General features: G+C 34.7%; 1 protein-coding gene across 2 annotated transcripts in view; it reads left to right on the top strand.

Annotated features, from left to right (window-relative positions):
- PPP4R3A (protein phosphatase 4 regulatory subunit 3A) overlaps positions 1 to 13,638 on the top strand; it is a 39,895-nt gene extending 26,257 nt beyond the window's left edge. For both annotated transcript variants that reach the window (XM_084873801.1, XM_084873802.1), the window contains exons 8-15: positions 625 to 756; positions 857 to 959; positions 2,974 to 3,132; positions 8,553 to 8,722; positions 9,816 to 9,958; positions 10,657 to 10,847; positions 11,272 to 11,498; positions 12,924 to 13,638. In XM_084873801.1, the coding sequence (XP_084729927.1) occupies positions 625 to 756; positions 857 to 959; positions 2,974 to 3,132; positions 8,553 to 8,722; positions 9,816 to 9,958; positions 10,657 to 10,847; positions 11,272 to 11,498; positions 12,924 to 13,034 (1,236 nt within the window). In that variant the 3' untranslated portion in view covers positions 13,035 to 13,638. The remainder of the gene's footprint in view (positions 1 to 624; positions 757 to 856; positions 960 to 2,973; positions 3,133 to 8,552; positions 8,723 to 9,815; positions 9,959 to 10,656; positions 10,848 to 11,271; positions 11,499 to 12,923) is intronic.
- Positions 13,639 to 15,774: the final 2,136 nt, after the last annotated feature.

Genomic DNA, 15,774 nt, shown 5'->3' with positions numbered 1-15,774 from the left:
TTTATTTACTCCTTATGCTAGGAACACCAGTCATAGTGACATTTGGAATCTATAGAATACATTTATTCTCCTGTGTTTTCCTCTAAATATTATAATCTTGTTTCCCCAATTTCAGACATTCAGGTACCAATTGACTTTTTTCTTAAAATGGAAAGTTTATATCGTTTTCATAAATGGAATATAGCTATAGATATCATTTTGCATGAATAGAAGGAATCCCATAAAAATGCATTGAAAGTAGAACAATGTTATAAATTTTAGCTAAATATTCTTACTGTTAAAGTTATGAACCTAAGGCCCATTTGCCTTCTTTGGGAAGGATATTTTGTTATCAAGAGATGAAAAGATTATTAGCACCAAATTGAAACTTAGTTTTGCTTTCATCAGAGGGATTTACGGATACTAGAAAAAGAAAGAAACTTTAATTTTGGTAGTGTTTAGTGTAATGTGCCCGTGCCACATTTTAGGGAAACACTTCCATATACCTGTTAAGTTAGTCAATCATTTCATTTTGTTTGAGGTTAACAAGATTGCTAGAGCTAGCTATAATGCTGTAGTTTGTCATAGTATTTGCTTTTTCCATTCCCCCATAATAAATGATCCTTATTGTATTTTTCTCACTAGGATATTTTGCTCATCAACCTCATTATAGAACATATGATTTGTGATACAGACCCTGAACTTGGAGGAGCAGTCCAACTTATGGGCCTGCTTCGAACTTTAGTTGACCCAGAGAACATGTTAGCTACTTCCAATGTAAGCACAGCTGTTTTTCTGTTTATCATGCTAGTGTATTGTTTATTGCTGATAGTAATCAATGCAGTTCAAGTTCATGAAAGTGTTTTTGGTTCCTTAGAAAACAGAAAAGACTGAATTTCTGGGTTTCTTCTACAAACACTGTATGCATGTCCTCACTGCTCCATTACTGGCAAATACAACAGAAGACAAACCTAGTAAAGGTAAGATAATGCAGATTGGTAGTTCTTGGTTTTTGAATTCTTAAACTCATGGTATTAACATAGAGGTCTAATGTATTTTCAAAAGAGGTGTTCAAAATAAAATTTCTTTAAATGTTATAGATAACACGTCAAAGACAATAAGATAATTGCTTTCCGATTTTTAAATTTTATTTTAATGGGGGAAGGAGGGCGCTGGAGAGATTTATTGTTCCATTTATTGTTCAATGCCCTCATTGGTTGATTTTTGTCCACAATCGAATCCGCAATCTTGATGTATTATATGACAATGCTCTAATCAACTCTAGCTATCTGGCCAGGGCGCCTTCATAATTTTAAAACAATTTTTTGTTAAAGCAATATTTGTTTTCAGTTTGCATTTACATAGGTGAAATAGATGAAAAAAGTCATGTTAAGTTATTTATACTCACCAGATGTGTAGTAAAGCGAAGCTTGTACTCAGTTTGTTAAGCTATTTATATTTGCATTGAGGATGAATCCTATATAATCCTTTATAATAAGCTAATATGCAAATCAACCAGACAATGGAACAACTGGTGGCTGTGATGCGAAATGACCACCAGGGGGCAGACACTCAACTCAGGAGCTGCCCCTTGGTGGTCAGTGCACTCCCATAGGTGGAGCGCCACTGTGCTTAGAGGCCAGGCTCAAGGCTGGTGAGCACGGCAGCGGTGACAGGAGCTTCTCTGCTTCTCCCACCTCCACAGTTGCATTAAGGATGTCCAATGATGGCTCCCCAGCGGGCCTAAGCCATGAGTCAGACATCTCCCAAGGGCTCTCTGACTATGAGAGGTTGCAGGCCAGGCTGAGGGACTCTTCCTCCCCTCCCCCACCAAGTGCACAAATTTCATGCACTGGGCCTCTAGTCAAAACATGATTATTATTCTGCATTTTATTCCTTTAGCTTTTAGCTTGTCTGTTTAATTTAGAAATAAGTTGTAGGTTCTGCCCTACCTGGTTTGGCTCAGTGGATAGAGCGTCAGCCTGCAGACTGAAAGGTCCCAAGTTTGATTCCAGCCAAGGGCATGTACCTTGGTTTGCTGGCACATCCCCTGTAGGGGGTGCGCAGGAGGCAGCTGATGGATGTTTCTCTCTCATCGATGTTTCTAAAACTATCTATCCCTCTCCCTTCCTCTCTTAAAATATCAATAAAATGTATTTTTTTAAAAAAAAAAAGGAAGTTGTAGATTCTTCATTGGGAAATTCCTTATTGAAGTTTTCAGAATAATTGTATTATTTTGTCATATGAATTACTATCAGTATAGAATATTTTAACTTACAGCACCAATTAGAAAATAGATGTTAAATTTACTTTAATGACTTTGGAATCAAGTCTTAGAAACAAGATACACTCATTTCTCCTACCTACTTTATTCCTACTAAGTAAAGTTTGAGGCTTTTTTCCAGACCCACATGTTTAACTCATCAAGCGTTTAAAGGTATGTGCTGTAATCTTTAGGGGCTTAATTGGGAAATTGGAAAAAAAAATTAGTAAAATACTTCCAGAGGCTTACTGCCTGGTGAGGAAGATAAACCAATCATTGTAATTCAGTATGGATTCATTATGTATAATAAAGGAGGCGCAGAACACACTTGATTCATAGAAGCAGAGAGAGTAATTCCACCAAAGACTAGATGTGTCTGGCAGGACCTCCTATGCTATGCTGAGGGATGTGTTAAGATGTGGTAGAGCATTCTTGCACTTGGAATAAAGCAGATCTAGTAGATTTATATCCCATCTCTGCTTTACTAACTTTTAAGACTTGGGTCTTGTAAACCTAATTCCTCATGGAGTTATTTAAATTAAGTAAGAAAAAATGTAAAGCATCATTCTTAGCACATGGTAGGCATTCAGTGAATTTTACTTTCTTTTTCCTTAACTTTAAAATATTTGGGTTAATGGAAGGAATTTTACTTGATTGGAATTTAGGTTCTTATATTTGGGGAGAAAAAGAAAATTAGCCATTAAATATAAATTGTATTTTGTTTATTTTAGATGATTTTCAGACTGCCCAGTTGTTGGCACTTGTATTGGAATTGTTAACATTTTGTGTGGAGCACCATACCTATCACATAAAGAACTACATTATTAATAAGGACATCCTCCGGAGAGTGCTAGTGCTTATGGCCTCGAAGCACGCTTTCTTGGCATTATGTAAGTGTTGCTTCTGGTAGAATTACTTATCTGTATATTATCATATTGTTGGTATTTTTAGGTCTCATTGCCTAAGAAGAAATATTCACTGATTTCAAGACAGGAGAGTTAATACTAAGTTACACTGTTTATGTTTTTGTGCCACATTCTGAGCAGCTGATTGTCCTGACTTTCTTCTTTCTAGTTACTATCCGGCAAAGGGTTAAAGTGTATCTGTAAAGTATATTTCCATAAAGTGTTATAGTCCATCATTGAGATGGCACTTGAGATTATTCTACCTCAGTTACCATTCTTCAAACTTAGCATTGCATTACTAATTACTAACTAGGCATTCTTGTTATACTAGTCTCAAAATCATGAAGAAACTATTTTCATAATTTGGAAAATTTATACCTAATAGAACGGAGTTCTCAAAGCACATTCTTAAGTTACAGAATGCCTAGCACATTTTTTAATTCCACAAATAATTTTTCTCCAGCTTTATTGCAATGTATCTGACATATTATATAACATTGTGTTACCTCACATATGTTAGAGCAGGATGACAATTGTAGCAAAATCTGACCTGTATTCTATTTCTGTGCAACTGGCAAACTGAAAAATGGTGTTTATGTTTTTAAAGAGTTGTTAAAAGATGAGAGGCCATATGACCATAAGTGGCTCACAAAGCCTCGACTATGTCCTGTGTACACCTTTATGGAATGGCTTGTTAACTCTTTTAGAGCAACAGGCCTTTTAACAAGATTGTTTATGGTTACACAGTTCTCTAAAATTGACTTTCACTGTATTCTTAAGACCCTACTTTATTGAAGTAAAAAACATTTTTCTGTATTGGAAATAGGTTAATCCATTCTTGATCATATAGCAGCCAGCCTTCTTTGGTTAAGTTGGTAGGCCAATTTCAGGGGTACCTAGTGACTCATTAAGAGACATCTGGTAACAACTTACACTTTGGTGTTTGTAGGTAAGTTTGTTGTTTTGTTAATGGCATCACAGTCATAGACCCTTTTTTGCTCTTTTTTTTTTTAACATCATTTAAAAATTTTTCCCTTGATTTTTAAAAAATTCCTTAAATTATAAAAACATTATATAAAGAATGCTTCTGCTGTTGATTTGTTTTATCAACATTTTATCTTTTATCTATTCTGTATTAGAAATAGGTTTCCTTCTAAAAAATTCATTAAACTTTCTATCAGGATAACAGTTGTTACACTTGCCAGTTTTTCAGGCCTGTGTACACATTGTAGTATATATTGAGAATACATCTGGACAGAGTATATTTTTAATTTTCAGACATTTAGCACAGCTACTTTCTGCTAATTATCCAGAACCTTTGATATTACTTTAGTGATCATTTTTTCCAACCAGAAGTAATAGTATTGGTGGCATTAACCTAGACTGCTAAGGACAGGGGAAAAATCATTATTTTTGTTCTATTTTGCTTTTGCATATGTTTATGAACTTATTAGCACATGAGAAAAGTGCTTTTAAATTAATGTGCATTTTCCTTGTATACCTATCACAGCAAAAGTGAGCCCCAAGACCCAAGTTGAGAGGGAGTTTATAACGAATGCTTCTTTGAATTATGTCCACCATAGAAGGTTTTGTTTGAGTGTGGGAAAGGGAGTTTGTGAGCAGGTGGGATGGAATGGAACAACTGAATAAGTTTATCAGTTTATTTTAATAAATTTAATAAATACTACCATAGTTCATTGATTCTAAGGCAGCAGTCGACAATCTTTCGGACCACACGGACCACCAGTGGTCTGTGGACCATTGGTTGGTGACCACTGCTCCAAAGGTTTTTTTAAACCCAACTGTCACCAACCTTTCGGACCTCAGACCACCAGTGGTCCACAGACCACCAGTTGGCGACAACTGTTCTAAGATAAATATTTGTATGCATTTATTATTTCTCAAATTAAGGTAAGTCTTAACAGTTAATGGCATGATCTGTAGCTCTTTCTGTTCATTTGTTTTCTTAGTAGTAGAAAAGATAAAGAGTTTTGCAATCAGTGGCATCTTCGATTTGAAGAAGTATGATATATACCTGGAACTGGGAAAAGGAAGATGATTATAACCTGTATTCAGTTTATTAGGAGGAGATAGTCCATAAAAATCAAAACACATCATCATAAGCACTATATTGTGATGTGTTTAGTGGAAATGGTGTATTCTACGTGAATAAGGCAGATCAGGGAAATTTTGAAGAGTTCAGTTGAGTTTCTATTTATTAGTCATGGGGGGGGGGGAGTGACATTCTTGTTTGAACATGCTGTTAACATGTGCAAATGTGGCAAAGTGTGGTGTGTGAGTGTTTTGGAATAGGTAGAACACAAGTCGCATAGAAGAATGGCAGGAAAGGTCTCTTCAATTCTCCATCTCATTTGGTTTGCAGTATTGCAAAGAAAATGTCTCATAATTTAATGAGAACTATAAAGAGAATCATTACAAATTAGTGAAAGTTTATCTGTTAAGAAATGTAAGCATGCCAGATAAATCTTGGAATGTTTTATTATTAATATTTTCCAAATGAAGTTATCAAACCTAACCCTCAATTTATTCTCAGTGTGGCTGTCTTCCCAGTACTGAAAATATAAGTAGCTTCTGAAAGAAGATGCCAGTCAGTAGAAATGAGCTCTTTAGGACTGGCTTTGCATATACAGGAGTTTTTATCAAGGATTTCTAAAAGAGCTAAATAAAATTTGAGATGAGTTTTAGGTATTTGTCTTCTGAGAAAGGAGTACATTAAAATGCTAGGTATAGTTTGTAAGAGAGGGTTTTATAAGTAAATTTCGATGCATACTTGTAAGGACAAAATAAAAATGAATGGCCGAAGCCGGTTTGGCTCAGTGGTAGAGCATCGGTCTGCGGACTGAAGGGTCCCAGGTTCGATTCTGGTCAAGGGCATGTACATTGGTTGCGGGCACATCCCCGGTAGGGGGTGTGCAAGAGGCGGCTGGTTGATGTTTCTCATCAATGTTTCTAGCTCTCTATCTTTCTCCCTCCCTGTAAAAAAATCAATAAAATATATTTTTAAAATATATATATATATAAATGAATGTTTAAGTGTAAACAATTTGGGGACTCGGGGAACTTTCCGTTTTTTATATCTGCAGCTGCTTAATTAGTATACTTTTATCATATTTAAAGACAACTAATCAAGTCTGTAGCTGAGATCAGCAATACTTTCAAATATAGGTTAGAGATATGTACATACACACACACACACACTAACACACTCTAGTAATAGCAGTCTTAATTCTTTGCCTTTTCAGGATTCTTGGAATCTTACATTGTAGCTTTCTAGGTCATACTTTTATGTTGTGTGTATTTTTGTTGAAAATATGGAAATTTATAAGAGTAATGAGATAATTTTGTTGGAGGTGCTTTTATTCAGCTACCATTTAATTACACAGGAGGCATAAAGTCTCAAACTTATTACATGAAATCTCATGTTGTATAAGGTAAAGATGGATTACTTGTTTTAGAGATGATTAAAACTAAGCACAAAAGATTTCTGGCCTGTTAATAATGAAGGCTAGAGGTGTGAGTGGAAGTAGAGTGCACTTTACATTGAAAATCCTATGGTTATGTCAATTTGACATGTCCCAAAAGCTTTCCCTAAAACCCCGTTGAGCAACTTGACTTCTCAGAACTCACTGGTAAATTTTTGAAAGCAATTTTTATTTAACAGCAAAAAATAGTGGTTGGATATTTTTGATGCAGGTTTCTTTTGGGGGAAAGGTTTGAGTGGAAACAATACAGGTTTTGATAAAAATAAATGAGGGAAAATGGAAATGAGCAAAACAAAAAGACCATTAGTACTATCTTCTATATGTGCTATCTGCAGACCCTTAGTCTTAGTGAATTCTAGGAAGGGAGCTGCTTGTCACTAACCTAGGAACTGCATGCAGACCACAGGGTTCAGCTAGTGTGTGTTATGGTAGGACACAAGTCTCCACAAGGCCTGCAAAGTTGGAGTGCCAATTCTTAGTAGCTCTTGCCTCAATTACTGAAAGCTTAAAATTTGGCCTTAGTAGCATGAGCTCTAAAGTATTGATTTTTATTCTCACATATGGAACTGCCTTACTAAGTTCATTTGTCTAGTAATATTAAAAGAAAAACCAAACTCTAAAACCATTGTTTTGGGGAAATAAACCCTTGTTCTGGTTTGACTTAAAACACAGAAAGATGCCTCTTATTGTATAAAATGTCTTATTTCACCATGCTTATGTATTTGAAAATATTCATTAGTTTAAAAAATAAAATGCAATTGCTATTATATAAACTACTTTGAAATTCCCTGCCCAGAGTGTCTCTTTAGAAAGAAACACTCTTAAAGTTGGATTGTTAAGGCAGTTTATAATCAACTGTACCTGATTGGGCATTCACTTGTGCACCTCTTTTCTGCCAACGAAAGAAAAATTGAGCTGCTTTACTCCTCTGCCTTCCCACCCAGAAACCGTGTCAGCATGGTTGCCTGGCTACCTGCTCATGAAGGACTTGATTAATAACAAATTGGCAATTTAACGAGCCACTTCCATGATCTCCAAAGAAACCAAAATACAAACACAATATTTAATCTTGCCAACCGAAGACGATGTGACTGCATGAAGTGAGTATGCTTTTTTGAACTGTTTACAATAACTGGGGCATTAACTTACTGATAATTCCATCTAGGTAAAGAGGGCTTTGTTGAAGTCTAGCTGTCTGCGTATATTTGGATCTTGACGAATGGTGACTTAACTCCCCATACCTCAAGATGTAAATATACCTTTTAATCTGTAAGTTAAAGCCTAATTAATTGTAAAAAAGGAAAACTATGAAAAAATTTAAAAAGCATACTCGCTGCAATAAGCATAGAGGACCACATTTTAAAAACAACATCCTCTAAATTCTAAAATATAGGAAGGCAAATTTTGGGTCATGCAGATTTCTGTGGTTTTATAGCATTTCTACAAGCACGCCCACAAATAAACCAATGCAACCATCTATTCTGATGCAAAATAATAAAGTGTTCAAAAATAATGGTCAAATTATACCAGTGGATTGCCCTAATAAAACAATGGTTTTTCTGTTGTTTTTGACGATGTATATAAAAGGATATATTTAGATTCTCATCTTAATGGTAGGTTAATTCATTCATTAGCTCTATCTTAGCTCCTGTGTCAGGTGTAAAGTACATTTTAGTCATTAGTAACTTCCAGAATTTTTCTAGCTCTCTAAGACTTGTGTTCTATGATGACACACACTACTCTTAGAATACATTTTTCTGATAACCCTTTTATAATCCTTATCTTTAGGTTCTGGAAGCAGTATCATCACTGCTCGAAGAATTATATATGTTAGACAGTTGTTTTTTAAGTCTAAAATATGGAAGTGTGGTATATAATTTGAATAATGCCTCTTCATTTCAGGTGCTCTTCGTTTTAAGAGAAAGATTATTGGATTAAAAGATGAGTTTTACAACCGCTACATAATGAAAAGTTTTTTGTTTGAACCAGTAGTCAAAGCATTTCTCAACAATGGATCTCGCTACAATCTGATGAACTCTGCCATAATAGAGATGTTTGAATTTATTAGAGTGGTAGGTTCTCTACTTTTTTAGTTAGGTTTTGGTTTTAATTACTCAGGAACTTTAATCTGCATTATTGGTACTTTGGCTTGAGATAATTATATTTTAAGGTAATTTTTAAAAAGAAAACGTGTGTTACCAAAAGCTTGTGAGAGATTCAATTTAAACTAATAAAAACCAAAATAATCTCTCTCCGCAACTATGATTCCTTTTTGTAGGATAGTTTGAAAACTGCTTTAATACTGTCACGGAAATCATTTTAAGAGAGTAACATTACATTTGATTATTATTTGGATGTGTTTTTGTTAAACTTACTTTCTCCCACATATATCTTTTATTTTTTTTCCTAAACTTTTGTCTATTTTAATATGTTTTTATTGATTTTGGAGCGAGAGAGGAATGGAAAGGAAGAGAGAGAAATATCAATTGGCTGCCTCCTGCTTGGCCCTTCCCTACTGGGGATCAAGGCCGCAACCTGGGCATGTACCCTGACCAAGAATTGAACTGGCAACCTTTTGGTGCATGGGACAACTCTCAGCCAACTGAGCCACACTGGCCAGGGCTCTCCCATATATTTCTAGAGAGTAATTTCATAATAAGCTCTACTTCATTCTTTAATAATATATTAGGTTAGTGTTTCTCAAATAATTGGTGTGTGTTAGAGTTATCTGTGGATGCTTTTTAAAAAATTATGGTAAATTATATATAATATAAAATTTCCCATTTTAACCATTTCTAAGTATATAATTCAGTGGCTTTAAGTGTGTTCACATTGTTGTGCAACCATTACCACCATCCACCTCCAGCACTTGAGTATGATTTAAAATACGCCCAGATCCTACCCCAAATACACTGAGTAGGAATCATCTAGGGATGGTACCTGGGCATTTATTTTGGAAAGACCTACAGATAATGATGAGCTACACCAAAAATTGGGGACTACTGAAGTACCCAATATGGTATGTCCATTTTCATTGTTTGATGATCTCTAAAGTAGTATAATTTAATGAAGTTAAACTATTTTGGGTAGGTTTGTCAGTTCAGGACAAGGAAGTCATGTCTTCCTAAAATAGCATTTCATCTCATTTTTTCTTTTTTTTTATAGGAAGATATAAAATCATTGACTGCTCATGTCATTGAAAATTACTGGAAAGCACTGGAAGATGTAGATTATGTACAGACATTTAAAGGATTAAAGTTGAGATTTGAACAACAAAGAGAAAGGCAAGATAATCCCAAACTTGACAGGTAAATTACCTCATATTTGAACCTTTTCATTCAGTGACAAGTTGTAGGGCGATGGCTCTTATTTTGCTTGTGTTTTGCTCTTTGGATTGGAAATGGGGGGGAGTTAACAGCAGCTAGTGACCACAGTGATAGTGTTCTATGTAATGGTCAGTGTAAGTGTTTTCCTGAAGGGGTGTAGGTGGATTTGATCTGTGGGCTCTTCCTCAAGCTTATATCAAGCTAGAAAATGAAAAAGAAAAGCATGCCACTAATGTAGCATTGAGGCTTTATGTCTCCAGACAAACCAAAATATTATTTTACTTGCTTTGAATTACTTTAAAGTTACAAATTATTTTAAGAAATCTTGTACCTTATCCTAAATACCTGAATTCACATACTTATGCTGTATTTTAAAATCATAAATTATAGCTTAATTCCTAATGTTATGTTTAATAGCTGATCTGTAATAGTATAATTTTTTTTTATTTGTAATAGTATAATTTTGATAATAGGAAGTTTGATTCCACTAGATAATACTAGATATGACAGTGTGTTTTTAAATTACATGTTGGGTGAAATCTGTTTTTGTCAGTCTTGATTGTATAAATCTGTTTTATCCCATTATCTATTAACACTATATCTAATTCAGAATAATACTTGAAGAATATCTAGTGAAGTTTTTATCAGTCTGTTTACTCTTATCTTCTCTTTACTCATAGTATGCGATCCATTCTGAGGAATCATAGATATCGAAGAGATGCCAGAACACTCGAAGATGAAGAGGAGATGTGGTTCAACACAGATGAAGATGACATGGAAGATGGAGAAGCTGTAGTGTCTCCATCTGACAAAGCTAAAAATGATGATGATATTATGGATCCAATAAGTAAATTCATGGAAAGGAAGAAATGTATGTTGAAAAGATGAACAAGGAGATATGAAGTCTTTCTCACCCTAAGTTTATTCTTATTTTGTGACACTGATTAGTATCTGATTTGTGTGTATGGCAATATAGATTTTGAAGATGTTGCTTATAAGAGTGAATTGATAGCTCTGTTGTGAAAGCATAAACTAAATTTTCTTAATTTTAAGTAAGGAGAAAATATTTCAGAAAGGGTAGAAACACTGAAAATGATACTGAAGGTTTCACTCCTTCTCAGTAATAAAAATTCAGTGGTAATGATGTTTAGTATTTTGCTAAATAAGTTTTGTTCAGAGATTGATCTTCAGTGTTTCTCCCTAGCAGAGGAGTAAACTATTTTAGTGAATCCTCATTTGGGAGATTTTTAAAGATGAGTATGTTTGACAACTATTGACAACATTCTTATTTTTAGTAAAAGAAAGTGAGGAAAAGGAGGTACTTCTGAAAACCAATCTTTCCGGCCGGCAGAGCCCAAGTTTCAAGCTTTCCCTCTCTAGTGGGACAAAGACTAACCTCACCAGCCAGTCACCTGCAACAAACCTGCCTGGATCCCCAGGGTCTCCAGGATCCCCAGGGTCTCCAGGATCTCCTGGATCTGTCCCTAAAAATACGTCTCAGACGGCAGCTATTACTACCAAGGTACACTTTTGACTCCCAGGCCTATCTAATTTAAGCTTTCTCAACAGTAATTTTTGTGACAATTGCTTACTTTTGGAAATGATTTAAATTTGTGAACTAGAGAATCATTCTCCTATCATCACTTGAACTTACCTAAGTTGAGAATTTTCTGAACTTTTTTTTTTTTTTTTTTTTTTTTTTTTTTTTTGTAACCTAAACAGGAGTCTGAATATATACTAATTTTGGTAATTTGCAGTTTAGAACCTCAGGTTCAGATTTGTATGTGTCAAAACATTTACAGGGATTTAAAAGTTTAGGTTATTTTTTTATTTTTAAATTATAAATACTTTTATTGATTTCAGAGACGAATGGAGAGGGAGAGAGAGATAGAAACAATGATTAGAGAGAGTCATTGATCGGCTGCCTCCTGCACACCTCACACTGGGGATTGAGCCCGAAACCCAGTCATGTGCTCTGATAGGAATCGAACCCTGAACTCCTGGTTCTTAGGTCGACTTTCAACTACTGAGCCATGCGGGCTGGGTTAAGTTACTTTATTTTTTTTTATATCAACTTTCCCAATTAATACCAAGATAAAGACTTTGTGGGGAAAAGATAATCTAAATATCTAGACACTTCTAACTTTATTTTGTCAAGCAAAGTTAATAAAAAGGAGTAAACCATTTATTAGTAACATTTCATTTTTAAAAAAGGATCAAAATTTTAACACCAAAAATGTAGGAAAGACAGATTCTCACAATGAACATCAATTCTTTTGGCTGCTTTATGCTGCTCTGGATTAGTATAACAGACTGGCATTTGGGATTCATTGATCTAAATCAGAAATATAATGCCCATCAACACATACATGATCATCCCCTTATGTGAGCAGGAGATCCCTAAGGGCTAAAAGTGAATGTGAGATGAAGGGATAGGCTCCAGGCAAGAACTGTTGGAATTTCAACCACCCATCCTCTACCTAAATAAGTGAGCTTCAGTGGTTTCTGGTAAGCAGGACTCTGTGAAGTTCAGATGAAATGATGGGGAGGGGACAGAGCTGAATCGCTTTCCTAATGTTTGATAGTCAGTGAACATCATTTCCAGTGGTCTGTTTAATCTTGTTGATTATTTTGATATACTATATAAACTTGGCTTAAAAAACTGTAGTGCATTGTTAACATTAACATTTTAAATTTAGTCATTAATGTTTTTATCTCCTGGGTGATTTACTAGGATTAAAAACTACTAAAAATTTTATATTTTACTCTGGAAAATTTAGGAAATATATAAAAATAATGAATTTTCAGTTATATATAATCTCACTACCCAGAAATACCATGATTGTATATTGAGATGGGGGTGGGGTTCTATGTCCTTTATCTTTAGATATTCAAAATATGTGTGTTTTTGTTTTTTTGTTTTTAAATAATCCTTGTTTTTGAACAGGGAGGCCTTGTGGGTCTGGTAGATTATCCTGATGATGATGAGGAGGATGATGAGGATGAAGACAAGGAAGACATGCTACCATTGTCAAAGAAAGCAAAGTTTGAGTCATAATGACAACTGCCTACAATCAGTACCTGTTGAAAAAAACTGGTTCTTCTACCCCTATCCCCTACAAAATTCACAACAAAGCAGTGGTCTCTTGTGAATGACTGACAGATCAGCCTCGCACACTTGACCTCTGCTCATCAAGTGCCAACTCAATGGAGCAGAAGGAGGGGATATTACACACTAGGGGAAAGACGCAAGCCTTGAGCTCTCCAGCTTGGACCACACATTGCCCTTTTCTCAGGGAAGGAAATGGAAACATAAAGCCAACAGGGCAGGGGTTTTGTAAGTGGAATTCTGGATTGACTGGTCAGTTGCTACAATCAGAATATGCTTTGTCGGACCATGTTTGGGACTCAGAAGAATAGGCTTTTCAGCCATAATTCTTCACTAGTTTAGAATGCCAGCAGTTTCTTTGTATAAAGAGACCTGCCTTTAAAACCATACATTCTGAACATTTTAGTCAAGCTACAACAGGTTGGAAAACCTATGGGGGAGGGGCGAATATAAAACTTCCTCTTTTTTATCTGTTCCCTTTGCCCTTCGAACTGCAGATTTTTTTAAAAGTGGGGATTTGTCTCTACTTGATTAAAGATTGAGTGGAATTCTAGATGTGGTCATTTGTGTCATAATTTTTTTGTTTTATTTTGGTTTTGATTTTTTGCTCCCCTGAGTGTATGCTTAGTTGAATATATATATTTGGGACCATTAAAACTTTTTTTTATGTAATATAACCTAACGTTGTGCTGGTACCTGTTTTACCATGTGTAATTTTTGTTCTACATCACAGTTCTTAATTTGTTTAGAGTTTTATGAAAGATGGTATAGTTTTTATTGACAAAAGCAAAGTAATCTTACAACTATGTGCATACAAAAGCAATACTATTTTGTGACTAAATATTTTATATTAAAATTTACATCAGCAACTGTCTTGAGAATTCAGGGAAATAGAGTGGAATTTAAACTTTCAACAGTTTTGTTAAACCTAGAACAGTGACATTAGTATTCCAAAGAGATTCTGAAACTTCATATCTTGGGAAAATGACGGTACATTAAATAAAAATTGAGGATGGATGATTTAAAAATTAACATTTGACTTTTGAATAATAAAAAGAAAAGTGAAGAGTAATAGAAATTGTATTAGTTGTATGTTTCTTTTCTTTTTTTTTTTTAAACTACTCCCTTTGGAATACCAGTTGGAGTTGGTAGTGGTGGTTCCTATATTAATACCTGGCCAGAGGACCATCAGCTCTAGTACCTTTTAAAACAGTTTTTTTAAATAGGTTCTTTTTATTGTCTTAGGTGTGCTAAAGTGAAAATAAATATCTCAATTCCACATACTCTCACTTTAAGTGAAGATTTTAGAACTTACTGAAGAATATATTTGCAAATGTGAGTAAAAATTCATATCCAGGAAAGGATACTGTTTTAATTAAGCACTGTGTGCTTCTAAGCTTTTCTTTTGCTTTGGTCTTTAGTAAATTCTAATTTGTGGTACCAAAAATAAGGTTATATTGAATAGCTGAGTGGAAAGCCAGAAAGCAAAATATGCTGCACTCATGAGGAGAATTTTGTTTTTAGCTAATTGAAAATTTGAGAGTATAATTAAATAGAAGAGTTGAAGTATATTTCACTACAGTATAGGGTTACTTCTGAGTCATAAGTTCTGGCTATTAATAATTGAAGTTATATCCACTTATCTTGCAAATAAAGATAAGAAAAACCTAATAGGATCTAAGTTAATTATATTATGTACCATGGGAAATTAAAGTACCATGTGAAATGTTAATGCTTTAAGCATACAGCTTATTATTTGTTTGTTTAAGAACTTAGCTTTCGTTTTCTGGTTGTTTTGTTTTTTGTTGGGGTTTTTTTTGGTCTTTTTATGACAACATATTGAATGCTGCAATAGCATATTGGCTCTGGTGGCATCATGTAGGTTTGTAAAAACCCCAGGCAGGATGTCTTTCTGGAACACAAATTGAGTTAACTTTGCATCTGTTTTGTTAATTTTCAACCCAGGCTACTTTTTCCTATTGATTTTTAGAGAGAGTGGAAGGGAGGTGGGGTGGAAATTGGTTGTGCCCTGACTGGGGCCAGGATCTAATCTGCAACCAAGGTAAGTGTCCTTGGCTAAGAATTGAACCCAAGACCCTTCACTGCTCAGGTCAACGCTGAGCAACACCTGCCAAGGCTAAAGATACCGTTTAAACACACCTTTCTGACTCCTGGAATACTTACTTGCCTTTGTATTCTGAACATTCTTAGGTAGAGCATTCTTGGTTTTGCCTTCATCAATTATGGTGTATACTAAATTTCTTAAAAAGATCCTATTGGCCTTGGACATTTAAGAGATGCCCTTTAATTGATGGATTGTTGTTTCTTTAGTGATGATGGTTACTGAAGCAGAAACTTAACACAAGTTGCTGTAATAGGAAAAATGAAGTCTAAAATAGCTTGTCATTTCATTTAGGAAGACTTAGCAATAAATTAGCAAAAAGACTATTAGCTAGAAATAACACTTGAATTGCCACAGTTCCATCTGACTCAAAAGTCCATGCTCTTAAGCATAGATAATGTCTTGGTAATTGATATAAATATAATGATGTGAATAGATTATTTTCCATTTTAGTGATACTGGTTCTTCTGCTCATTTGTAATGCTTAAAATAAAAAAAACTCAGAGTGATTACCAAACGATTTCTGAAAAGGATGTGTAATTGCTGCAGGAAACACCTTGACATCCT

This window comes from Pipistrellus hanaki (assembly GCF_964339955.1).
Source record: "Pipistrellus hanaki genome assembly, chromosome: 1".
Taxonomy (NCBI): domain Eukaryota; kingdom Metazoa; phylum Chordata; class Mammalia; order Chiroptera; family Vespertilionidae; genus Pipistrellus; species Pipistrellus hanaki.
This window is presented reverse-complemented; position numbering and strand designations above follow the sequence as displayed.